Source organism: Thunnus maccoyii, chromosome 5 (assembly GCF_910596095.1).
Source record: "Thunnus maccoyii chromosome 5, fThuMac1.1, whole genome shotgun sequence".
NCBI lineage: Eukaryota > Metazoa > Chordata > Actinopteri > Scombriformes > Scombridae > Thunnus > Thunnus maccoyii.
Genome location: NC_056537.1, coordinates 27,821,011 through 27,848,809, shown reverse-complemented (window position 1 = coordinate 27,848,809; position 27,799 = coordinate 27,821,011). Strand labels below are relative to the sequence as shown.

Below are 27,799 nucleotides of genomic sequence, written 5' to 3'. Positions count from 1 at the left end.
CAGAACACGTGGCAAACACCTTTCAAAGGTAATTTTTCTTCAGTGAAATGTTTCCAGAGAAAACTGTCTATTGTGACTATTGTGGACACTTTTTCGTAATGTTGTTGACATTACTGTGGTGATGCCAACATTGACAGCAAGAAACCAACCAGTTCAAGCTTAATGATGGCTGCACTGTCACCCCAAGGACCCTGTGTTGGCTCATCTCAGTCAAGGCTCTTTTCTAATTGGGACCCACTGTAGTGGACTGAGCTCTCCACAGACATCAGGACAGCAAAGTCACTGCCTATCTTCCTCCACAGGCTTATAACCCTTTCAGACTACACACCCCATAGTACATACATCTCATCTCCAAAGACAAAAGACCTCCTAGCACACATACCGCAGCACTGAACAATCCCTTTGCTGGGGGGAATACACTTAAAATATTTGATGACATGTACCTCTTGAGGTAAATGCACTTCTCGTTAATTTGGAGTTAAGTGTCTGCAATGTGATATAATGTAAAGCAGGACAAAGGCAATTCTTTTTGTTCTCTACCTGCTGCTGGGCTAAAAGTGGGCATCATCCCTTCCTTCCTCAAAACACTCCATGGCTCGGTTACAGAGTCATGGGGTCATGTGGACAGGGGGCAGAGGCAGAAAACAGGAGTGCTTGGTGTGTGAGATAGGTGCATCTAAGGGCATCAGATCCCAGATCAATCACTTGGTTGTCTGTCAGAGGCCACAACTTCTCACATTGAACAACATGGACCTTTGGTAATTTATCACAACACTGAATCTCACAAAATGTTGGCAACTTGCTTATTAATATAGCTCAGTATGCCTTCCTTTTGAAATTGAAATTAAATTGGGCACACAAACACTTTAACTCTCAAAGTTAATTCATGAAACACACACATTCATAGCAACAGGGTCCACTCCACCCTTTCTCTCAGCATCATTCTTCTTGCTCAGCAACTTTGTGAATAGGACTGAAGAGGAAATTCTACTTTGCATGAAGCTGCCCATAGTGCTCGGGCTACTCAAACTGTATTGTCTTTTCATTCACATGTTACTGTAAAGAAATGGTTTACACTTGAATAGAAGGCCAGACACTATTTAACCATGTGAGCTAAAATGAAAGGGGTCACTTGTAGTGATTTACCCACAGAGAATTATCACCCAATTCTGCAGATGTATGTACGTTCCTCTTTGTCTAGTATTCAGCTGACAATTGTTTTCAGGGAAAAGGCTGTGATAAAACCACCATACTCTACATGACAATCACCAAATAGCAGAGTAGACAAAGTCAGTGACTAGCTGGTGAATATAGCAGTTAAAGATCCAGATGTTTCCCTCAGGAGTTATCAGCCTGTTGACCTTATATTTGTCCAGTAGCCAGTAAAACCACACCAAAATGAAAGCTAATGTTGCTCCATGCCAGCTGAGTGTGTTATAGGCAACAGGTTGGTAACATGTTAGTCTTATCAACATTTTAAAATGATAATATGCCAATGCTGTGATTTCATCTTCTTCTGCTGCCCTGAAGTGGCCAAAAATGTCTCTCTCTCTCCTACTACTGTCTCTCTATTTTATTTTGTATTATAGTCTTTATTTTATTCTACATTTTATTCGATTTTTTAGTCTTATTCTATGTATGTTTATTCAGACTCTTGCTCAGCTGCTGTGACACCTGAATTTCCAATCAATAAAGTGTTATCTTTAAAATAAAAGCAATTGAATAAGTACTATGCAAAATCCATTAAAAATGTATTGGGTTGTATTGGAAGCTCATTTCCATTAAATTTACTCCAATGTTTTGATATTTTTGGAATTATATTTTGACTCTTGTTTGATTTGTTCTACTGTATGTTTCACTCCTTACTGAAATGTTGGCTTTTGTTATATATTTTATTTTATCTGCTTGTAAGTGCGGCTTTGATTTGAAATATGTATGATAAATAAAGCGATATGAAATGATGTTTATCACAAATTATGACCCACAATCCTTTGTGCAATGAAAAAAAAACAACATATTCCACAGGTCACGTGGTATCGTCACTGAGGCGGAAATGAAAGTTCACTAGCGACAGCGGCGGAGCACAGCTGAGAAAGGTACGCGAAAGACCACATTTAAACCTTATTTTCTGGGTGTGTCAGTACATATACTGCGTTCTGACATGAACCACCCAACTACCAATGCTGCTTTACTTGTTGTCGGATCATTAGAACAGGTTTTATCGACATGTCCTTTTATTAAATCCACATACGAAGCTTGCCAGCTAACAGTTAGCTTCTTTTAGGTCAAGACAGTTAAAGTTAGCCACATCGGACCGGAAATGTTTTGACCTTTCCTTCAAAGTACAAGCGTAAGTGGTCTTAGTGGTGTGAAAACAAGTATTGTGTTGTACACAATACTACATGGTAACGACTTGATGCTAATTTCTCTCATAACAGGTTTGCCTCACAGGCATTGCGTAAGTCACAACACGTTGCAACAGAGTTATATTTGCTTCTTAAAAATGTATTTTGGAAAACATTACCGGAAGTGTTAATGTGTTCTTAGTGCCACTTGACAGTGATGTACAGAAATGCCTTGATCATCTTCCGTGTTTGTGTTTTTTATGCGCAGCAGCCAAGGGTATTTAAATCCAGGGACAATGTGATGTGTGCAGCAGGTCGATCTGTATCAGTCTGTGTGGAGTGAAACCGGATTTAACTAACGCCGCGGTGTCGGTCAGCTTGTTTCACAAGGTTGTCAGAAAATGGTGTTCGCTTTTGTTGTCATCTGTCTGTGTGAAGCCTTGAGACAGACCTCAGGTGGCCATTTGGTTAATTCATCACCTAATGATTCGCTTTGATTGTGGCCAGGTCACATCTGGCCATGCATCACGTTTTGTCTGCTCTCAGGCTGAGATGCCAACAGCAAGTCACCTTGATGCTGCAGCAAGAAACGTTACACTCATAACAGGATGAGGACCCAACCCCCCTCTACCCCCACACACACAAGCACAAACCAGTTTTAGGGTCAGAGTGTTTTCTCGATCTACACAACAAACATCAGCATCAACAATATCTCCAGATAAAAGTTCAGTTTTGATGTGTATTGTTATAACATATGCAGGTCTCTTTTGCAGTAAACTCTGCAGTCTACATCTCTGACTTTGCTCAAGGTGATGTTGTTCGGGTCAGTCTGAAGGTTTTGGCACTCATGCGTTTGATGGAGTAGAAAAATCTGTCATCTCTGCTGTTATTGATATACATATAAACATTTGGCTAGGCTGCTAAAAGACAATATAGCTATTTTTTGTTAATATTCGTTGTCATTGTGTGATGCAGTGAAAATGTGTTGTGATATTGTTTGTGTTGCAGAGCTGTGATGTCATGGCAACTGCCAGTGTGAACAGACCTGGCGGTGCCCAGACCACTGAAAAGTCTCAACTGATCTTGAAAGGTAAAAAATCATTTCCTGTCAACTCATTCCTAACAGTAACATAATGCAAATAATATTGGGGAGTTTCCCTCCAATATGAAACCAAAACAGGAGATCAAGCAGAGTGTTTGTGTGTTTCATTTCCAGCTAAGTAAAAGTATTCAAATTTCTGTAAGGAGCCTCCCTGTCCTTCATCTATTTAGTCACGGTGACATATTTCTGCACTTGAATCAGCATGTGTGGATATGTGGATATCCTCTCTGTATTACACACCACGTTATGAAACCTCTCAACTTGAACTTCTTCCTGTTTTTAAAAAAAAAAAAAAAAGCCATTCTAACACCTCAGAATCTATATCCCTTTTGTCAATAGCACTCACTACTTATGGTCAGAATGGCACTTTAAAAACTGGTCTCTTATTGTTTACAAAGCTAACATTATGTTCATGCTTTGTTCAGAGAGGATGTGCAGCAGTTTCACAGTGTGTACTGTATTAAATGGGAATAGAATCAGGACAAATCAGATGGTGTCAAATAAATGTAGATTTGTGTATGCCTTATCTTAACTATCAAATACTCTTGAGTGGCACAGAACAGTCTTGTGGCATCCGTTGTGTTGTGTTGCACACACCACTCAATCAGTATTTAAAGGGGATATATTCTGTACATTTCCAGGCCTATATTTTTAATATGGGGCTCTACTGGAATATCTTTGCATTATTTACATTTCAAAAAGCTCCTTATTTATCTTATGCTGACCCTTAATGCAGCCCCTCAGTTCAGCCTCTGTCTGAAACAGACTGTTTTAGCTCCCGTCTCTTTAAGGCTCCTACCGCGATGAGCCCACTCTCTTCTGATTGGTTAGCTGTTAGAAGCAGTGTGCCGGCTGACTTCCAGCAGCTACATTAACAAACCATAGTGGCAGGATTTCACTTCTCTTTGTTGCTCTTCACTCGAAATGTCAACTTCTCAAATACATCCATACATGTTTGAGTCGTAAATGAGAGTGGACAACACAAACAACACACGGAAAAACCTTAGCAATAATCTTAGCAACCAATGCTACTCAACAAATGGCAATTTATGGGCATGTGCGACAAGCTGATGTCAGCTCGTCAGCAGGGTAGAAAGAAACATTGCAAACAAAGTGCAGGCTGAAGCCCTGGCTTTTGACCTGGATGGATCATTTCTACATTTCTACAAGTTTTAGAACTTTGACCATATTTAGCGTTATATATCCAACATCATAACAGTATATAAATAACAGAAAATCACAAAAAGCATAATATGTCCCCTTTAACAGATTACACTAAGTTTTTAGCCCATTTTCTGATCATTCAATTTATATTACATGAACCAGTATCATCCTAAACAAGTCATCCTTTTAATCTGACCAGCCAGAGCAAACGACACTGGCAATGATGTAAATTCCAGTATACTCAAGTGGATTCACACTCGGTTGGTTTATCACATGAAACACAGTCCAGCTCATTGTAATGTTGACACACTATCCAGCAGTGGCCACTTCTTAATGCTGTTACCATCGTCCCTACAGTGCAGCTTTGTTCCCCTGTGGCTCTGTTCAGCCTTTTTATTTGCTTTCAGTTACATCACTTCAAGTTATGCTTGTATTGAAGCAACATTCCCGGTAATTACACGGTGTAACACCTCTCTGTCTATCAGTGGAACACCTCTGTCACAGCTGTCACCAGCATGGAGGTATGATAAATGTTGTGTCGGATGGATGTACAGATGACATGGTTTCTGATGTGAATGTTTATTGATACAGATCAGCTTTAGGAACACACAAGTGATTGGGAAGAAGTTTTTCTTTCACTACGAAAACAGATCTGAGTCACTTACAGTATGAAGAGACGATGCAAATTTGATCCACTTCGTCCTGCAGTGTGAAAGTGACTGTATAGTGGTGATGAAAATGGTCAATGCTCGTCTGGTAGAAGATTGCCTTTTGTGCTCCATGCTAACACCTTAGCACACACTATGTTGATTGATAATAGTATCATACATAAAAGAATACTATCTCAGTGTGTATTTCCTTTTAGGATAAAACATACTCTAGTTTTAAAGGCTATTCTAGGTTTATGACAATTTGGGCCTTATTTTTGTAGCAGCAATTTAATTGCTAAGATCTTTTTAGGGACATTGCTAAAAACAGGTCTGATCGTTTTACATACCTGTTTGGGCTTTTATGTAGTGATGTGTTACCACGTCTCAGCAAATACTGTTCTTTTTTTAATGTGATATTTAAAGTAGAAATGCAGACAGGAAAAATAGTGGGTGGAGGATGACATGCAACTAACGTGTACGTGTGTGTGTGTGTGTGTATATATGTGTGTTGTTTTTTTTTAGAAGAGAGAAGAAACATAACATATAAACATGAAATAGAGAAATACTAGAAAAAAGCAAAAAAAAAAATCTTAACAGTATATGTACATTCTTTAGCTGACTGTGGATAAAAATATTCTCCATCACATAAAACAGTCATATTCTCATGCATTATGGAGACACATTATATAAAGGAATCTCTCTGGGAGAATTATAGACTGACTCTGGAGTTCAGTTGTTTTGGTTTTCAGACACAATATGTCACATGTATTAGCTTATTATATGGTAATCTTGCACTTTGGCTTAGTCCATATCATGCAAACATGCACTCAAAAACATAACATCTATAGTCCTCATATTACTATTATATAATATGGGGAATGTCTTTTTTGTCTATTTTTTAAAAGTTTTTAAAGTATCTGCATTATTTTATCAGCAATTATTTTTATTATTTTATTTTGAGTCTCATTTCACTCATTCACAGTCAACAGTTAATAAAAAAAACCCTCAGTGTAATTCACTTTTAATCGTTCGAGTTCTGACTTGCCTCCTCACTCTCACTCTGCCATTGATCTGCTCTCACTATCCACCTTTTCTCCTTCCCTCTCACCTCCTCTCGCTCTGTCAAAACCTACTTTTCATTCTTTTAATTTCTGGCGCTCTTCCACCCTCTCTGTGTCACTTCCTTCTCCTTTCCAGAGAGCTGCTGATGAGTCACATTTTGTTATGCTAGATGTTTGAGTTCAGAGATCATCAACCTGTCTCAGCCAGCGCTCGTCTGCGATGAGATGGAACACAGAAACTTTTTTTTTTTTTCTCCCCTTCTTTTTCTCATCGTCATTATTTATTCATCCAACCAATTATCTTGAATCCAGAAATGGCTGAGGACAAACAAATTGGGTCTGATGACTGACACATGCGATTCTCAGCAGGCCAACAACAAGCCTGTCTGAGCCCAGCTGTAGACTTTTACCCCCAGTTGCGGTGTTCCCAACAGTGCTGTGACTAAGTGAAATACATAGATGTGAGGTCATCACCTTCCAGTGAAATTTGCCGTTTTGAGATCAAAACAGGTCACCTACCAGATTTGTGTAGATCTGAGGAGAATTGGTTCATTTTAACTTCAGCGATATAAATCCTCGGTTTGGAGCGCAGAAATCCAATTATGTGGTTTGGAAGCATCTACTCATGTCAACGCCGAGAACCTCTAATGCGTGTCTCGAAGTGCGTCTTGTGTGTGACCATGACAACAGCAAAACAACAGACAACAGCAAAATGACAAATGGTTTGATTTTCTAAAAGTGCTAAGTCAGCGTTTTTTTTTTCATGGCACTGTTCATCTGTTTACCTCAAACTTCACACCAAGATACAGAGAAGATGAAGTGATACGCGGCAATAATGGACCCCTTAGTTTATTAGATACATATTGTAAACAACAGAGTATTACAGTAACACTCTGTTGTTTCCTCATTGGTAGTAGCATTATTTTTTTCATAGTTTTATTGTAGTTATAGTGACCAAAGACAAGTGTTCACGTTTTTTTTTTTACCCCTTACCTGTTTGCATCCCTGGAAATATCATGGAAGATGTGTGTTCAGAGAGGAACCATAAGTTTCATCAACTTTCAAAGAAGGAAATGTTGAAAGAGAATAAGACAACACTGAATGTACAACTTAGTAACTTAGTCACAGTCCAACTGGTGAGGAAAAGTCCTGAAACTTTCCAACAGGGATGAAGAATGCCCTTTGGTATCCTTGCACCAGTTTTTTTTTTTTGGCTGGAATGTTTTTTTTGTTTTAACATCTAGACCTCATCATGACTGTGTTATTTCCTGAAACCCCACATCTTTGTATTTCTTCCACTAGAGGGCGATGTCTATATTTATTTGTTTGCTCGCCCCACCATCAACACACAGTGATGCTGCCAGAACCAAAACCTGCCATCCTCAGGTCTGACTGAAAACAGATCACTGTCAGGCTGCTTCCTCACCGATCAGTTACACCAGTTACATCAAGCTTAAGTGGTTAAAATATCTGATGTTTAATCGTCTGACAAGCATTAGAAAAATAATCTCAGTTTAACATCATGTCATGAAGTTTATAGAGTTGCCTCATAAAGTTTTCAACCCTTGATCCAACAGAGCTAACTGCTTTCTTTTTAGTCTCTGAAGCTTTGATAACAGTAGTTATCATGTTTCACAGAGCTGCTCTTTAGCATTAACACTGTAATTACCTAACCTGAGCAATGAGGTTATGTAATTACAATGAGACATGAGCAATGAAATGAAGAAACATGATATCAGAGTCACTTTTGGCGCAGACATGTCCAGCAAAATAACATTTTTTCTCCCCCGCTTTTCATTTTTCATAAAGCTTTTGACTCATACAGGCACTGGCAAGTTGCTGCTGAATAAAACTAGGATAGGATGTAACTGAAACGGCATATAAAAGCATGAAATATTCTCAAATAGATTACTTCCCTCCAAAGCACTGGCGTAAAGTCCAACCTGGTTTAATATATAACTGTATATATATCAATGAATTGACAAGATCCGTGGAACATTTAGTCAGACAAGATCATTTCATTTACAGGTATATATTCTTATTTCAAGTAAACTTGATGTGCTTTACATGAATAACCGCCCCTCCCACCCAAAGGACCACATTCTCCCTACAGACATAAACCACATACACACACACAGTTAAATACACTCCTACTGTTAACTAATCCTAAGACTGAAAAAATGCTTTTCAGTTAGCTTTTGAATGTGGACACAGTTGTGAGAGATCTCAGGTTATTGGGCAGTTTTGTTCCAGGAACAGGACCAAAGTCATTTAAAGCACGCACACCAGATCTGGATCTTACTGTGGATACAGTTTGAAAACCACCACGTGATGAGGTCTGACTGGACCGTAGTCAGTGAGCAACTCATAAATATACTGGGGGAGTAAAGACTAAATGTACAATTTTGAAATAGATTTTGTATTGCACTGGGACATTACAACAAAGTGATTTAATACTAGAGTAATGTGTTCAACTGTGTGTGTAACCATGAGGATGCTGGCTGCTGTGTTTTGGATGAGCTGGAGCTTTTCTAGTGTTTGTGTTTCCACTGTTAGATACTTAATTTGAAGGCCTCTGTTTGCAGATGACCTAATCTTACTGGCCCCAAAACAGAAAAAGATTCCTTATTGTGGTTGGACTTTGGCTGCAGTTACAGTGTGTACTCTAGACTCCTCAACTCTACTAATCTCTGATCACAAAAAGAGCACCCTCCTCAGTCCCCACATATTCTAATGTACTCCTTTTTATTGCCCTTAATGTTTTTCTTTATGTGTGTTTGCGCAGTGGTTTCAGCGAAGCCTCAGTCTCCCAAGCTGCCAAACCGTCACTCTCGGCTCAGCTCCTTCGTTGAGGTGACTGCAGACGGACTGACCAGCGAAACAAAAAAAACAGGCAAACGCAGCGGACACCTCGAGCTGCAGTGGAACGAAGACCTCACCCTGTGAGAGCACCATTACTCACACACACTGACTTTTATAGAATCCTGTATTTTATTGTTCGTAAACCTGTGCAAACAATTATATGGAACATAAAGAAACATTGCATCCATTCTACTGTGTTATGTGTGTACGTATACACGCTGTGCAACGAAGGAAAAGGTTTCAAATGTCAGAATATTTCATTTTAGTGTAAGTGCACACGTTTAGTTCGAGTAGGGCTGATTCTGCCGTGAAAATGAAAGTAAAAGTAAGACGGGTATTGTGACATAGTTGGTGATGGATTTGGAAAATAAGGAATATAAAACCGGACTCAGAAATAAAATACAGCTTTACTGAAAGTCAGAGAAAGCTCAAGATGACTGCGTCAGTATGTAGCAAGAGTGCTTTATGCTGGTATTAGTGCACAACTGATTAGATGTACTGATAGACATGATGTGATGTATTTTTAAGGATGTGTGGTAACTGCTGAGTTGACAGTGTGTGTGTGTGTGTGTTACTTTGTGTGTTTTACAGTAACGTGACGCCTCAGAGTCGTCTGGATCTCAAGTTGTGGAGCTGCCACACCCTGAGGAAGGAGTTACTGGGCAGCGCCACCATAGACCTGCTGGACACACTGCGCACACATGATGGCAAGAGTAAGGACACGCACGCACACACACACTTAGAAAGTCTTACTCGTGAAGGACTACACCAATTTCTTAAGTCGGAAGGATACATATTGAGATTTATTTCTCCACAGTTTCTAATAAGGTATAACCTAACTTATATGCAGAATATTAGCAAATGAGAATGATGATGTATAACAAATATGAACACAGGAAATGAAATACAAAGGATGTACAGAATTGGAAAACGGGTAAAGAGAGAATAAGATTAGAGAGGAAGAGTAACAAAAAGGAAAGAGAGGAGACTGAGTGTTGTCCTACTCCCCTGCTGTGTTGAAGTGCGTCCAGTAATTAACAACTCTATCAATACAAAGAACAGTAGCTGGACCCTCTGAAGGCTGGATCCAGCCGCAGGACACAAGCGTGTTCTTCTGAGCTTCTGAAGAGTGTTTGGCTGCTCCTTGTAAACACATAAAGTCAAATATTTCCAAGGTAATTTCCAGGAAGTTGCCCGCGTATAATTTATCCATATAACAACAGTGGAGTTCATGCCTGGCTTCCTTTGTTGGCACTTTACAGTAGCTTTTCAGTGGTCCCCTTCAAATGATATGTTTACCAGTAAATTATGACCACCTGGGGGTAAATGCCTGGTAAACATGGCGGGGTCACATGATATTTACTTATCATGAGCTGATGAGGATCACCTGAATGCTCCACTAAACAACAACAACAACAACCAGACACAGTTTTAGTCTTAAAGTGAAAGTCAGTCTTGAAAATGTATTTTATTCACTTGTACAAAATAATTTGCGGAGGCTTTAAACTTCATCAGTTTATCTAAATATATTGTGCTAAAACTAGTCCGTCTATAAACTGACTGTTAAGCTTCTCTGTCACTCTGTCGATGTTTAGTACTGAAACAGCTGATAATATTCTTCCAGGAGGATTGCTTGCATTGTCCTGAGCTTATATGTTTAAATCTTCTGTTGGAATATATGAATTATCTTCCGAATCCAAATTATATATGAGTCTTATCAGATTGATGTCAATTCAGTACATCAATGACATTTGTGTAAATGTCAAGGTAACATTTACACAGTCAGTACATTTACCAGACTCGTTCAGGTTCCCTCTTTAATTCTAATATTTCTTTCAACATTTAGCCTAACTTGGAGATATCATATCAAATCTTGTTTTTCCAAATAATAGGCATGAATAACTTGCTAGAAGCTGTTCAGTCCTGCGTTGGAGGAGATTGAGCAACATGATGTAATGCCCTTAAGGACTCCGTTGCTTAAATCTGCCATCAAGCTGTGCGTTTTGAATTCTCCATACTCTCCATACTGATTGTGTAAGGAGATGCATTACCATGAGGCTTCTGACCCCCAGTATAGATGGATGTGATATGTCTTATTGGCTTTGTTCCAAATTCTTTCATTTAGTGCTTCATATGTCTGGTTTCTTGAGTCGGCTCTGGTACAAAAACACATTTTATTCAAATAAGTTATGTGTAGAGGTGACACAGTTAGAATATGTAAATCGGATATAGTCTGATCGTAGAGGAAGTGAAGACTCAGCCCAGGCTCAGCTCCATTGTCCAACGTGTCTAATACCTCTTCTTGTGGTCATGTATGTGTCAGCGGAGTTGGCTGACCCTTCACTGATATCACTGTGGAAGAAAATACACTATGAGCTCACACTGTTGTCTCATTGTAGAGCAATAACAGAGGATGTCCTATTTCCTTCTGTCCTCACTTTCTCCATTCCCTCCAACTCAACCTCTCTTCCTCTCCCTGCCACCTTTGTTTTCTACCTTCGCAACCACTCATCCTCTCTCTGTGTCATTCTGTCTCCCCCCTCTAGTGGAGAATGTCCAGCTGAGTCTGGTGCTGCAGACGGAGAACAAAGGCTCGGTTGTAGCGGGAGGCGAGCTCAACGTCTGTCTGGACGGCATGGTTGTTGATCTGGGCTCGCTGCCCAATGGCAGCACAGCAGCAGACAGTGAGTCCCGCCTTTACCACACACACACACACACACACACACACACACTCGCAGAGAGGTGAAGGTAATGACACAGAAATGTGCAGAGAAGCACCTAGACAAGCACTCACACTGAGGCCATGTGCACATAGATATCAGTGCTGCTGAGTGAAAAACTTGTAACTGGAGAGTGGTGAATGTGATGGTTTATGAACCACACAGTCAGACACTGAATAGAGCGAGAAAAGACTGAACTACCTTAGAGATGTAATAAAGCTAGAGCAAAGGAAATAAGATATAACAAGAATAAGGCAAATCAGAGCATTAAAGTTCATGCCAAAAACAGCAGCTTAACCTTCTCAAAGAAAAAGTGAATTGAATTGTTAAAGTCTCCCTCCACTAAAAATATGTTTTTCTTCCTGTTCCTACAATTGAATGTTTGAGCGTCACTGTGCAGAATGATGTAAATGCAGAGTTTGACACTAGAAGGCTGTTTTCACATTTATCTGCCGGCAGTGGAAAGTTTCTTTCTGCTAATTGAAAATCAGATTTGAAGTGGCAGGTCTACGAGCATGATTTGTGACATCACAACTAGTTCGGAAGCTAATCCTGGTCCAATATTCAACTTACACAAGTGTGATGTGGATACTTGAAGCCTCCTCCAAGTGAATGTATACATCTGCAAGAAATACATGAATCAAAACAAACTTTGGGCTGATTAAACATATTATAAACCTTGTGGACGAATACAAAAATGCAGAGCAAAGCTCATATCACCAGCGGTTTCTCAGTTTGTGAAATGTCGGCTTTTTGGAAATAGAAAGTTTTTACTCGTCAGCGAAGACATATTCAAGTGAACATGCACACACTGTTTCCCACAGAAATCCAAACAGCTTATTAGTACAGAATACACCACAATATTAAGACATCACTCTTCCTCTCACTCTTTCCCTTCCTCTCTCTTAAATGTGTGTTAATATTGCCAACAACCACACACACACACATGCACTAACATACACACACACAAACACATGCACATGAATCAGTGCTTGATGTTTGTGTGTCTCTCCACCCTGGTAATGAGTGTGTTCCCTCCATGGAAAAAGCCAGAGGTTTTACATTGTGTAAATGACAACTTTCTAAATGTTAAATGTTGAATTAATAGTGTTTGTGCTCAAACACATTTGGGTCTTTTGTCATGATGGGAGGAGGGTTTTGAGACTTGGATGTGTAATTTATGTGGTGACAGACTAGTGCATAGAATATTATCTGGATCAAATGTTTTTATTTATCACTTGAAGTTATGTTGTTTTCTATTGTTTAGTGAAGTAAAAACTAAATAGGATCGATAATGAAAATCAAATCTGGTGCAATGAATGTTGTCCACCTTTGACATAATATAGTTTCTTCAAATTTCATTAGTTTTCTCTTTTGTGCATGAACTAATGTTGAAACAACACACAGTTACCCAAGAAACATTTAGTAGCCAAGTGTCCAATTACTTTTGAACCACTAAAGTTTGGGCATCATGTGTTAAAAGGTTTAAATCTCCCACACAGTTCTTCCTATATTGATGTAAACTTACTAAAAGTAAAGCTCAGACTTGGCTCTTTAATGTAGAATCTATTATTTTAATTTCAAATCGAATGTGTTGAAACGCAGAGCCTGAAGAACAAATAAATGTCTAACTGTCCAAATACCAACTGTCTGGACTGTACATCAAGCAATAAGTAATGGCAGAACAAGAAAAGCCAGAGGTATGTTTGAGTTAATAATATTCAGAAATGTTTGTTAATACCATATATTAACATTGAAAAACAAATATTGGTTGATATATTGGAACAGAATTTTTTTTAAATCAGTCAAACATTTAGAATCGGTCAGATTTAACACCAGCTGACATGTATAAGAGAATAGGTGTTATTCTAGTATAGTAACAATTCCTCTTTTCTTTAACTGAGAAACATCTCAGTCTTCTGTCAGTGAACCAGAAAGCTTTAGCTAGGCTCTTTCGCTTCATTGGCCTCCTGTCAACTCCATCCTGGCAAACAGCTCTGCATGTTCTCAAACCTCAGTACACTGTATGTTTGATCTGTGCCCTGACACCGTACAGTATGCCTCAGGACTCTTCTCATTAGGAACAGTTAGATGTTTCACGGAGCAGACTTAAATTAAAGTCTGATTGCACTTTTGTTATTGTAACCCTTAGAGAGCCCAACATGATTCCTTAAAATGTTAGATCAGCAGAACACCGTTAAGTTTTAAAAATGTCCACCTTTCACTCACAGCTTCTTCGTGGGATGTGTTTTTATCCACTTTTTTTTAACCTATATTGGTTTTTGGATCATTCTAATTGATTGCTGTCATGATTGCTTATCTTTTCACTTTGTAGTGAGTTTTCTTTGTTAAAGGTAAAACATAAACGGGCTTATAGACTAACCTCAAAAGTGGAACGGTGGAAGCTTCAGTCCAAAAATATTGCTGCACTGTGTCAAACCTGACAACAGAAGAAGCCAGTTTTCATAATGGTTAGGGTTACCGTTTATGTGTATTTATTTATTTCAGTAATGCCTGGGATTTAGTAGAGGGTGGACATTGTTTAAATAGTGAGTCTGTCTTGCCAAGAATAACATGTCAAGCATATTGTTAAACTTAAGAGTAACTGAATACCCGCAGAAAAGATTTGCTACGTACAGCTGGAGTGTTGCTACCATATCGACCTTCACAACTTTAACACTGACATTTGAGTGCCTGTGTTACTGTTCCCAAACCAATATAAAATCATTTCATAGCCCTTAGAGGAAAGATTTTAAACCCTCCACAGACTTATTGACATTCAGTCAACAGTATGTTCCGTTTCCAGGTGCTACGCTAACATTTTACTTTCCTTTATGGTTTGGAAGCAAAGACTAGGTGTCTTTTTTAACAAATACACAGTTATTAAGCTGCTTAAAACCATAGCCATGTCCATGCATTCATCTCCTCTCCATCTCTATGCAACACACACACACACACACGTCTTTTCATAGAGCGCCGCACAGAGCCCACAGTGTATTCTGGTGTGAATGAACACAGGGCCAGCAGTAAGGGCCAAGGCCTGCCGCAGCATGGGCTGCATAAATGTCTCTCTTTGTGAATGTTTAGATGTGAAGAGAAGTTAAGAGGAGTTGTGTGTGTGTGTGTGTGTGTTTGTGTGTGTGTGTGTGTGTGTGTGTGTGTGTGTCCGCACGCATACACATGCTGTTGTTGTTGTACCACATATCTTCATGTTCACATTTTGCAAGTCCTCACCTATGAAGTGGGCTAGTTTATGGTTTGGATTTAGATTCAGGTTTGGATGGGATAAACAGAGGATTTGATAGATTGCCCTGTTGGTGTAAAATACCTGTCAAGTTCTGAGAACACAGTCACCAAAATCTATATGTCTCCGGCTGACTTACTCCACTCTTGCATGCCAGCACAATTATCACTTGACAGATAATTTGGCTATAGGGGGAAAATGACCATAAATTACAGTATATTCCTCAAAGCAGCGGTTCACAATCAAAGGGTTGGGAACCTCCAATGGTTCAGAAGAGAAATCTGAGTGGCCACAGTATGATTAATGGAAATGGAAAGAAGAAAAAACAAAGTTATACTACACAAACTTTTGATGTCTGCGAGTAGGGGTCACGGTGGTCACAAAAAAGTGGGAACACTGCCTTAGAGGAGTAGTTAACCCCCCCACCCCCCATCCCCCACCCATAACATTGAATTGTTGCTTTTACATTTTGTTTTTTTGTATGAATTAAACAAAAAGATATAACATGTTAATTAGTGAACTTAAGAGTTGCTAGAACGCTCAATTTTGTTACCTTTGAAAAGAGCAAGGCTAGCTATTTCCCTCTTATGCAAAGCTAACTGGCTGCTGGTTCCAGCTTTATATTGAACAAACAGATACGGTATGTGGTATCAATCGTCTTACCTAACTCTTGGTAAGAAAGTGAATAAGCATATTTCCCAAAGTGTAGAACTAGTCCTTTTTAAAGGTATGTTCAGGGTCAGGACATAAGGATTGTAAATGAGAGTTCCTCACAATGCAGTTAAAGAAACTTGTGTCAATAATTTTGACGTGTGTGCAGGTTATAGGTTAACATACAATGAAAAGAGTCCTGCCTCCCCCCTGTTCTCTTTATGGCCTGTTGTTTGGTGTTCTCTTAAAACTTGTGTACACACACGCTCACACGCACATAATCACAGACATCAGGAGTGCTTTTGTCTAATTTGTTTCAGAGAATTGCGTAATTGAGTCTCATTGCTTGCAGCTCGGCAGGACAATCGCCTCCTGTGATCCCAAAGCAGTGTGCATGGTAGCGGCAGGGGGGGTTTCCTCTCCTGGCTCGCAGGGGCAGAGATGACAGAGGTCGTGTGTGTGTGTGTACATATATGTATGTTTTGTGCGGGGAGGGAGGAGAGGTTAGTGAACAGAAGTATGCCCTCTATAAGCAGGGTCTCAAGTTGAGGCACTTGTCTTACGTGTGTGTGTTTTATGGTTTCTTGTGTAGATGCAGGCGTGTGTTTTTGAGCTTGTGTGTATGTGTGTGCATGTACATGTGTTTTACATTCGGTAATGTGTATGTGGGGACATGCGGGCTGCCTGAATATATAAAGTGTATAAAGGTGGGAGTGTGTTTCCTTCTGGTGGTGTTAAGGCACTCTGTGTTCACGCTCTGAACGCACCTCTGTTAGTTCGGAGGTTTTACTAATTTCCCCTGGCAGCTTTTCTGACACACGCGCGCACACACACACACACACACAGACAGAGCAGGCTTCATAAACAAACCCTTGTATTGAAAGATGTGGAGAAACAGAAGCCACAGCAGCTAGATTTCAACTCTGAGAATATTGACACACTTTGTAAACGCAAGATGCACACACATGCACTCCACGTATACGCAACTCGTATCCCGCAGACGCAGAAGCCACATGTGCACCACAGCACAGACACACCAGTGACTAACACTTATCATCCGGGACACATCATGTTAGACTCATAATGTACATTAACATGTGGTATGTTGTAAACTTGTTGTTGACTGTATGAGACAGAAATACTGCCAATAAGAGCGTTACTGCTAGATGAAAAAAGTGTTTTTCCTGGTAAGACATCATTTAAACTGTAAGTAAATGATCTCTGACCTATGTGACATTACTTTTTCCTTTTTAAGAAAACAGTTGGTTGTATCTTATTCTCCAATATATGCTGCACAGGATGAAGCATTATTCAATGTGACAATGTTTTGATTACAATCGACTAACAATTTTCATTTATATAACCCAATATCACAAATCACAGATTTGCCTCAAGGGTTTCACAATCTATACAGCACACAACATCCTCTGTCCTTAGACTCAATTCAAATAAGGAAAAACTGGAAGAAACCTCAGGAAGAGCAACAGAGGAAGGATCCCTGTTCCAGGACGGACAGACATGCAATAGATGTGTGTGTACAGAATAGAACCAGATAGTACAAATTACAATATGGAAAAACAGGTTGACAAAATTATAGATAGATTGATAACATATGAAGCTACTCAGAGAACCAGGGTTACGCAAGTAAAACTAAAGAGTCCAAACTATCCACAGCAGCTACTGAAGTCAAATGTGCCCACCCTTGTTTTTAATGTAGTTTAGTCATTGAGATGTTTTTGGGTCTTAAGATGGTCAATGACTAGAAATTCAGTTTTACACGGCGTCATACAGACACGTGTGCTCATGCATAGACACACACCAGACCAGTAATTATGCTTGAGCCATTAACAGGGAGGGGGTGATGTACTCGGTGAGCAGGTTATGACACAATGGTTTCTCCTCAAGACCCTGTTTATTTTTCTGTATGTCCATTGGGTCCGCTCACAAGAAGCCCTTTCATAGCCACAAAACAGGACTGTGTGTGTGTGTGTGTGTGTGTGTGTGTGTGTGTGTGTGTGTGTGTGTGCGTGTGCGCGCGTGCATGTGTGTGTGTTTGTGAGAGAGTGAGTCCGTGAGATTACCTGTTTGCTTTACTTTGAATAGCAGGATATACAGTATATGTCCAGTATGTAAACATACACACTGTTTTAGGTTGCAAGCGTATCTCACACATAGGAAGGTGTGTGTGTGTGTGTGTGTGTGTGAAGGAGAAAGTGAGTGTTAATGAAAAGCGTGTTATAGGCCTGTGGTTTTCAGTCACAGTCGGGACTGAGTGTATGGTCACACATTCCCTCACACCACTAAGACCACATACCACTATACACACACCAGCACAGACTACACAGTAACATACAAGGATGAATGGTTTCCATTAAACCACCAACTGTACTTCCATTGCCACATGTCTGAAGTATATATGGATTTCATTATTGAAGAGTTTTTTTTTATATAAATAAAGTGTCCCTAAGCTGAGCTGAGTGCATTTTCTCATTTTCTGCACAGCTCAGGATTGTATTCAACCTCCACAGAGTTCAGTGTGAGAGTAATGTGACAATAAAAGCCCCAGGGAGAGACTCCTGATGCTGCTGTTACTGTACGTCCCCAGAGGACGAAACCTGACTTTCCACTGTAGCGCCGCCATGAAGCTGAGGGTTCAAAGATAGAAGGGTGTTGGTATGCTGTACAGATTGTAAAGCCCTTTGAGGCAAATTTGTGATTCTGGGCTACATTGATAAAATTGACTTGACATGTTGACATTTTTGCTTTTTAGTGACATGTCTTGACAACTATTGGATGGATTTCCATGAAATTCAGTCCTCTTTCTTCTTCTTAAAAAAAAAAAAGTTTTAAAAAATAACATTTTGTCCTGCGAAGTATCCAAAATTTCATCATCTGTTGTTTCTTTAGCAGAATGTAAACAGCTTTTGACTACATATAAAAGTAGACTTATTTTTTGTGTAGTCAGGGATTCTCTTCTAAACTGTCTAAACTAGTCACCACTGCATCTTACACTTTTACACTGTACCAAAGTGGAAGTCATTTAATTATGGATGTGAGCTGATATAAGTGAGGCAGACATTACTTTGCTCTCTCCCTGATTGACATTGTGTTTGTGTGTTGTTAATGACAGCTGGTTATCTACAGTATGTCTGTACAATGATGATCTTATGTGTTTTTGTTGCAGAGATACTACAGTCAGATAGACCCAACCTGAGGAGGACACAGAGTGAAGAGACTCCCAGTACTGCTGGATCTCACAGCAGGTCAGAACAAACACACACCCACACACACACACACTCAGATAGAGTGTGTGAGCACTGATACAGTCCCCTTGATGCTGCAGAGATAAAACACAGATGTCTTTATGTATTTGGTACGTTTTGTATACCCTCATATTATCTAAGTGGGTTTGCAGATGCTGTGTGGAAAGTTATTTATGAGAAGTGGATAAGCTGATTAAATTTTCATACCAGTTGGTAAAAAGGGGAAGCGGGCCTGGCCCCTCATGTGAAGGAGATAAACAAAATGATAATGTTTCATCAGATAACACATACACAAGACTAAGAATCTGACAAAGCTTTGTGTGTTGATAGTTTTCAGCTCTGTTTATGGACACAATTCACCAGTCCGGCTCCATAATTTTAACATTTGCTCTATTCTTATTTCTACTATTAATTATTTTTATATCCAATAACAGTTTCCTGCTCTCATTACCTTGTGTCATTCAGTTAATAATGAAATGTAGATATTTTGCTATTCTGTAGACGTCATACACAATTGTTTATGGGTTGAGGAGGCTACATGTGCATCGCTCCTCATCATCACCTCTCATCTTAAACAGGCAACATTGATTTGCTTCATGACAGCAGCTTTACTTTACAGCATATATATATCAGTAGCATATATGTCCTTGCGTTACTCTGAGAGATCTGTTTCTTTATAGCCAATTTCTTTTTTAGGTGAATATTTTGGTGGCAAAATACTTCCCAGCCCTTCCTCTGTTTATTCCAAAGAAAATGCTGTTGCTGCTGCTATAAAAGTAAAATAAATCTCTTCCTGTAAGTCAGAATCAAAAAGCCACCAGTTACAGTGCAAATGTTCAGAACAATGGTTCCCAAACTTCATCTGTCAGGCACCCCTTTTTGTGGATGAAGATGCGAAAAATCAGAAAATAAATACAAATCCTCTCAAGCAATCACCTCCCAACATGCATCCACTTAAACATGCACACAGATCTTTTTATTGTGACCTCCTACATAGAATAAATTAGAAAGACTTTGTGAAATACAAAGCTATAATTTCAGCATGTAGCAATTTACTGAGAAAAGGCAGAGCAGTAAGTGACTCTGACAGTGCTGGCATGCCTTCTCTGAAGTTTTGTCCATGACTGGACTGGATTCATATTTTTAAGTAGTTGTTCACATCCACACTTATTGTTAAAACACTGATGCTGTTGTGGCTTCCCACAGCATATTTAAGCACTTCCCTGAAATTAAGAAATAAATACATGTTTATGAAACCAGAACCTTCAGGGAGAAAGAGCAGAGGCACACAGCAAGGGCCACATAATTAATGAGGCAACTGTTTACACTCTCATTGGGACATTTAGAGAACACAGAGAGAAATATGGATAACATGGGACGTAGGGCTCGACCAACTTTAAGTAAGTTCATGATTTGTGTCTAAAACCACTGCTTAAACACGCACAAACACACACTTCTTAAGCATCTAAATCAAGCAAAGTTCACTGTTCTTCTGGTTTCAAATCTCTGCAGACATTGTGGTGTAATAATAAGAATAATAGCACAATAATAAACTTGCGTAACCTTTCTCTAAAATACTGTTTGCAAAGCGCTTATATGAAAATCATAAACCCGAGGCATAATTGTACTCAAAATAAATGGAAGAAAGAAAAGAAGCGGATCGAGTGAAGGAGGCCTATGTCAGTATGGTCGACTGAAGCACTTATGCAGAGTGCCAGCATGTTATTCCCCCCTGAATGTGGTTTCAGACACTGCTCTCACTGGCTAGAATGGTAGTGGGATAATAAATAGTGGAGCAGACTGCATTTATTTCAAAGCTTTGCGGCGAGAGTGCATGGGGTCAGATGGTATTTCCCTCTAAACATTGTAGGGGGGCATTAAACACAGTTCAGCCAAGAGCCTAAACCGCCGCTGTCATGGAGAAGCAGTCAACATCTCCATCCAGTTGTGTTCAAACGGACGCCACCGTCAGAGAAGAGGAGGTGAAGGGATGTCTGTTGTTGGCGCTCTCCCATGACGAGGGACTCGGTGCCCACACACAAACACATTCATCAGGATTTACATTCACGCCAGTTGTCAGTGTCAAATTGTTGCTTCCTTCCTCGGTTGCTTCTTCTTCTCCTTATTGTGGCAAATAAACAACTGAGCGCAGCTCTGAATCCGGTTTTCTGTTGATCGCCGTCCAAGCTAGGCCTCAGCATTCCTTGGTCCCGGGGAGGGAAAGCCAACATGTTTTCTTTGTATAAAAGTTCTTGTCGGAAAAGCAAAGTTAAATTTAGCGTTAGGAAAATATGAGGGTGTTCAGAGAGGAAAAGTAGCCGACACCTCTGTGTGTGTGTGTGTGTGTGTTCGTTTGTGTGTGTGTGTGCTGGTTTTGCTCGTATACACACCTGTACATATGCCAGCCCTATTCCCATGAGTCAGGAACATCAATAGGTCTAATCATAAGTTGTCAAAACAAAGCAGTGGGGTGATTGTCAGGAAGTGGACAGTCAAAGAACAAGTTACAGACAATAGACACTTTTTCTTTTTACTAAGTCTAAACTTCTTACACTTAAGTCTAAATGTTAATGTTTCTTTGTCATCACTCACCTCCCTCTCACCCTCCCCCCTACCTTTTCTCTCCATCTCCTTTTCTTTCACTTTCTGCCCACTTCTGCTCCACATCTCCTTTTCTCTCTCTGTCTTTCTGTCTCTGAGCAGGACTAACAGGCACTCAGTGGGGGGTTCGCAGGGCGGCTCTCCAGGGTGCTCCAGAGGGATCTCTTTGACTAATGGGGAGCTGAATGAGGAACAGATCCCCGGCCCGGGCTCGTCTGCTCGCCGTCGGTCCTCCAAGAGTCACGGCAGCCCTGGAAGCAGCGCAGGTATACGAAAACATCTGCTCACCTTATTTGTTCGATGCACACAAACTGGACTCGGATACGTTTGTTAAAGCTGATTCTGATGTTAAATGGATTGAAGCTGCTGATCGCAATTTGTGCAGATATTTTTAAAGGAGCACTAAAAGACAGAAATAACCACAATATGTCCCCTCAGGGTAAAAAAAAAAAAAGTTTATTCAGGGTGTTATTAGTAGTGACTCAATTACTTTACCAAATGCTGAATTATCTGAATTACTCATTCATATTTATGTGAAGTTAAAATCTGTCATCAGACTCTTTAAAGTTAATGTCTTCCATAATGCATGGTTACGATATTGATCAACCATAAATAAGGATAGGGTTTGATAGCATTTAATCAAATCTTAATCCAGCTGTTTTGCTTCCGACATTTGCACAGAATGTATTCACACAAACTGTATAATATCTGCTGTGGCAGAGTGTGATGCTGGGTAATAACTGCTTTCCTATATTAACAAATATTATTATGTCAGTCTAAACCTTTTCAACAAAGTTATGAGTATTTTATATCTATTTTAAAGGTTCTATATGTAGAATTGTGAAGCAATTCACATGTATTAATCGTTTTTTATTGCCAATGAGTGAATGGATAGTAAAAAATGAGACCTTCCCAGACTTTCTTGGTTGTCTGTAACAGCCTGTGGACTGATTTCTATGTGAAGGACTCAGGTTTCCGCAAAAATCCAACAGAAGTGACGTCTTTGCACACTTCCGAGTGCCTTACTTCTCTCCCGCTAACATCAACAAACGACCGGCATAACAACACAACAGAAACGGTGCTATCCGAGTAGAAACACCCTGAAGATATTAGCTCTCCAGCTAATGAGACAGCTAGCTGCCTACGTCAACCACTACACATTTCACAACAAAAACCCCTGTAATGACAAGTCGCCTACTTGAGCACACACAGCTAAAACAACATTATTTCCTCAACAAAGGAGCAGAAAACAAGCTCCAGAATGATAGCAGAACATAGTTTACCCCTTTTATTTTTCCTGTTGGTAGTCCAAAGGTTGTAACAAGCACAGATTTGCGATTTGCGGGTCGGGACTGGTGCGGGTGGTTGATTAACGCATATTTGAGCGAGTTGGGTGCTGCGGCTTGGTTCTCTCCGGCCAGCGGCCACAGCGCAGCAGGAGCCTCTGTGTATGTGTGTTTGTGTGTGACCAAGCGAGCGCACATACATAAAACAGAGGGGGCTGACTGACTGGGAGTGAGAGATGCTTTGCTGAAACATGGTGCAAAACACAGCGTTGGAGATCTTTTATTTATTCATCTCTTTATTTAAGTGTAAGCGAGCACCAGGATGTAGACTGCAGCTCATTTAACGTCCACAGATGTCACTAATGAGAAGGAATTTCTGATTCCTACTTACAGAACCTTTAATATGGATAATGAAGTGTAGTTTTACATAGAAAATAAATAAGTAGAGGTTTGTCACTGGAGTGCAGAGCTCTGCCAACCATGATCATTGCTTAAACTTGCAAATGTGAATCCTCTGTAACAATTTTCTTGTTTACTGTTTGTCCTCTGGGTTTGTTTTCACAGCTCACTAGAATGAAATAATGTTTAGCAGCCAGCCAACATGTCCCAGATGTCAGACCCTCTCAGTAGCATACGCATGCAGTGTACTAGTTATGACTAGAAAATGAAAATGATGAACTGTGAAATAGGGAGTATCCTGCATTCATATAACCACCAAACTAAAATCAGCTGCGATAACTCATAAACACTAGAACCCTCATGCTAACACCCCCCCCTCCCGTATCATCTCTCAGATAAAGTTGAGTTGACATCCAACGGGCTGGAGAACAGTCGTGGCGGCGTGGCCCGTCACACGCCTCCTCCATCCTCTCCGTCAGGCCGATCTCCAGCCGCCAGCAGCAACAGCAGTAGCCCCTCTCCAGGTCAGGACGCCCTGGGTTCGGTCACCCCAGCGGAACCCGGCCCCTCTGCCACCTCCAGCACTGAGCAGGCCAACAACAGTGGCACAGAGTCCGCTTCAGACACGCTCCCGGCTGGGTAAGAACATCTCCCACTCTGCCCACAACTTGATCTGATTGAGTTTGATGCTTCAAAGACGTATATCAGCTCTACAAATGCTGTGCAATCGTAAAAAGTAACATGTATTTTTAAAAAGTGTATTTTTTAAACAAAATGTAGACATGTTAACCAAATTTCTTATAAGATTCATGTGCATTTTCAAACAGTGGAAACCCTTTTCACGATTGTGATGTTATAGCAGCCATATAAAATTTAAAACTCAAAACATTCATTAAGAATCAGCTGCACATTTCATGCTGAGACTCTGGAAGCTTGACAAGCATGTAGGCAGAGTCAGGCCCAAAGGTTCATAAGACTCACATAAGTAAATGTGACATGAAAATTTTAGTTTTACTGTGAGAAATATGAGAATCCACCCAAAATAACACTTTTAATTTCCTTCGCATCCCCCATGACTACACACAGTAATAAACAGTCTAGTTGCTGTATTGCCTCTTGCAGTTATAAATTACTTCACTTATTGCTTCTTCATGCATTTCTTCATTCTCTCTCTTCTATTTCCAAAATTACTGGCATTGAATGTACAAAGACAGAAAAGTTGAATTGCCTCTCAATTGAATTGCCTTAATATGTACTTTCAATAGTGAGATTATTTTTACCCAGAGATGGTCAACTACTTGACTTTTGACCAAAGACAGCAGCCATTGTGACTATGTCATTAAGTACAAATGTGCTTTGTCTGCTTCAACAAGTCAAAATGTCTGTTATCAGCTGAATTAGCCCAATGTGAGATGACCAAAATGGGTGTGATCAGGGTTTGACTTTAACCATCGCCCCCTTTTGGTGGCTTGTGGCCACAAAAAGTTCCTCTGTGGCCACCAAATATTCCATGTATGTGGCCCCCTGTGGCCACCAAGTTTTATCCCCATACTATGACCCTTCGCCAACACAACGTTACAGTTCCACAAACATCCCGATTCTTTCGCACCTTTTAGTTCAACATTCTACGCAAACAGTGAACAGCATTTGTCGCCGGCTAGCTACCGATAAGCTGTCAACAGCTTGGTCACGGTGTCTGTCACCTAACCAGGTGTAAAAGGGTGTAGAAAAGTCCCAAAACTTAAAGTTTGACAACATTCTCAACAACAGCTGCCATCTTGCTTTAATACACGGTGGAGAGCGGCTGCTTAGTAATGTTTGCCCTCTGTAAGGGCTTGTAGGCAGATAAAGCAGGAAAAGGTAACACCTAGCTCCCCCAACTGGTGGTGCTGTGATACTGTCAGAGATTTGATCATATAAAAGCTGCAAGTCTCAGTCTAAAAAGTAAAATATCAGCAGCACCTCATGTGCATTTATGATCAATTATCCTTTAACGTTATATTCTTAGAAAACCAATAATATACAGTGGGGTCCAACATTGTGAGACCACATTGAAAATCTCTAATATTTTCATGTAAACCTGGAAATAATAAGTACGTTTGAAGATTCAGAAACATCTAAAAACACAAGAAGTAATGACATGTAAAATGAAGAAGGCATTAACCAACTTTAACGGGAAACCTAGATATTTTTCAAGCTTGACTCTATTGTTTGTCTTAGTGACTGATGGGGAGAAGAGTTTTTTAAATTGGTCCAGTATTAAGCGAGAGCATGTCAGCCAGCAGCTGCAAAACAGGCTGCAACATAATCCTTTTGGGCAATTGCGCCCCGACAATATATGTCCACTAAAAGTGCTTGTTTTTGCCACAGACAGGCTCAGATTTTTATTATAAGTGTCTGATAATATTATGGAAAGGATCCCTACAGAGATGGACCTTTTTGTTTACGTTATGCTTCTTCCGGTCTATTCTCATTATACCGGTAAGTGTCTAACCCAAAACAGAAATCTTGCTCAAGGAGAACAAAACAGGTGAACTTGAATGAAACACATTTGACTCTGTAAACAAGGCATACCAGTGTGCTTGAAGCGTGCCATCTGCTTCAAGTCTTGAAGGAGCTGTTTTTGTCCATCACAGCTGTTTTTGAGAGCCCTTAAAGCAGGTGAATTTGTTTGGAGCCACTTCTTTCTTCTCTGCTGCATGTTTTAAAAAGTTCCATGAGCTTTGATTCGTACACCAGCCACTTCTTTGCAGCCCATCCTCTTGGAGTATCTTCAAGGGAGCTTCTGAGCCACAGCCAGAACCAGATCCTGAGCCGGAAGGCGAGGTGGTGCTGGGTGGTGCAAAACTGATGTCTAAGGGATCTAAATAATCTATCTCCCTGAAGCTCATGTTCATGTCGCTCACTGCACGTTCTGCTGCATCTTCCCTTTGATTCCTGTTGAAGAGACAGGATAGTTGTGGAATTTATAACTAAAAGCAATAATGTCGTGATAATAGACTTTGAATCATACATCAATGATAGTACTATGCAGAGCTGATAACCGTGTGATGGAGCCACGTTTTTCTTTCTACAAAGATGACAAGACAAGCCATTCAACTCACTTGTGATGCGTCTTCACTTGCTGTATGCGGAAAAGTCAGTCGTAGTTGGTGCAGTGGCAAAAACGATATACACAGTGTCATTTCAAAAGGGTAGGAGGTGAATGGTTACTATTCAGTTGTTCAGAAAAGGTGTCAGCACTGCTAAGCTTACCACTGATTGTACCTAAGTTGGAGGCAGTGAAAGGTACGCCCTAGATAATGATGGATTGGTGCGTGGTGTGGTCTGATGTGGACTTGAAACAAGAAGTTCAAGCTAGAGGAGAGACTAGACCCAGTTGATGGAGATGGTTCTTGATCTGCTCTGGTTGAGTGGAAGAGTGTATTGTGGGACTGCAGCAAATTTGGTTGCTTTGGAGAAACATCACCAACATCACTTCCCTAAAAAGTAAAGACGTAGGCTTTCCCACAGCCAACCATGAACATCATTTCTATTTATCAACACTTATAATAACAATATATCAGTGTCATAAATATGGCTTTAAAACATAAATAAATGTAAATAAATATGGTTTCTTTCAAGTTTTTTCTTTGTCAGCTTCTTTTATTTATATGGTATATTCAATTATTTTTATTCATTGAAGTGTCACAGTTAAAGAAGACCATGTTAAGTTGCGTTAAATTGCCTTCTCTGTATTGTTTTTACATTAGTTTACATTTGGGCCCCCAAAAATGTACTTTGACCACCAAATTTAGGGGCTTGGTGGCCTGTGGGGCCAGTGCCTAAAAATACTAGCGTCTATCTCTGGTGATTGAAATGGTAATTTACACTGTAGATGTGTCCATTGACTTGTGTGTACTGTTCAATTGAACTTCATTGAAATAAAATACAACAGTGTCTTGCCAAAGCAAAACACAAGAATATATAAGAAGAATAAATTGTACCAAAGACAGATGTGTTATATTTATCATTGCAAAGAGTATTAAAAGGGGACATATCATGTACATTTCCAGGTCTATATTTATATTCTGGGGCTCTACTGGAATGTCTTTGCATGGTTTACAGTTCAAAAATTCCTTATTTAACTCATACTGACCCTTTACGCAGCCCCTCAGTTCATCCTTTGTCTGAAACAGACCGTTTTAGCTCCTGTCTCTTTAAGGCCGCCCTCTGTGCTGATTGGTTAGCTTCTGGAAATTGTGTCTTGGGAGACTTCAGGTGTCTCAACAAACCATGGAACAAACTATAGTGGCAGGATTTCACTACTTTTTGTTGTTCTTTACCAAAATGTCAACTTCTCAAATACATCCATACATGTTGGAGCCAAAATCTGATCCAAAATATGAGAGTGCACAACGTGAACAACAAATTGAATAACCTTAGCAACAACCTTGGCAACAAAGGCTACG

The 27,799-nt window shown here is 40.0% G+C and overlaps 1 protein-coding gene across 2 annotated transcripts in view; it reads left to right on the top strand.

Annotated features, from left to right (window-relative positions):
- The first annotated feature begins 2,008 nt into the window (after positions 1-2,008).
- wwp2 (WW domain containing E3 ubiquitin protein ligase 2) overlaps positions 2,009-27,799 on the top strand; it is a 63,108-nt gene continuing 37,317 nt past the window's right edge. The window contains exons 1-8 of one of the 2 annotated variants that reach the window (XM_042411746.1): positions 2,009-2,096; positions 3,354-3,435; positions 9,108-9,264; positions 9,776-9,897; positions 11,731-11,868; positions 18,984-19,062; positions 21,766-21,929; positions 23,744-23,987. In XM_042411746.1, coding sequence (XP_042267680.1) covers positions 3,366-3,435; positions 9,108-9,264; positions 9,776-9,897; positions 11,731-11,868; positions 18,984-19,062; positions 21,766-21,929; positions 23,744-23,987 — 974 coding nt within the window. In that variant the 5' untranslated portion in view covers positions 2,009-2,096; positions 3,354-3,365. The remainder of the gene's footprint in view (positions 2,097-3,353; positions 3,436-9,107; positions 9,265-9,775; positions 9,898-11,730; positions 11,869-18,983; positions 19,063-21,765; positions 21,930-23,743; positions 23,988-27,799) is intronic. The other variant, XM_042411747.1, reaches the window with a different exon arrangement.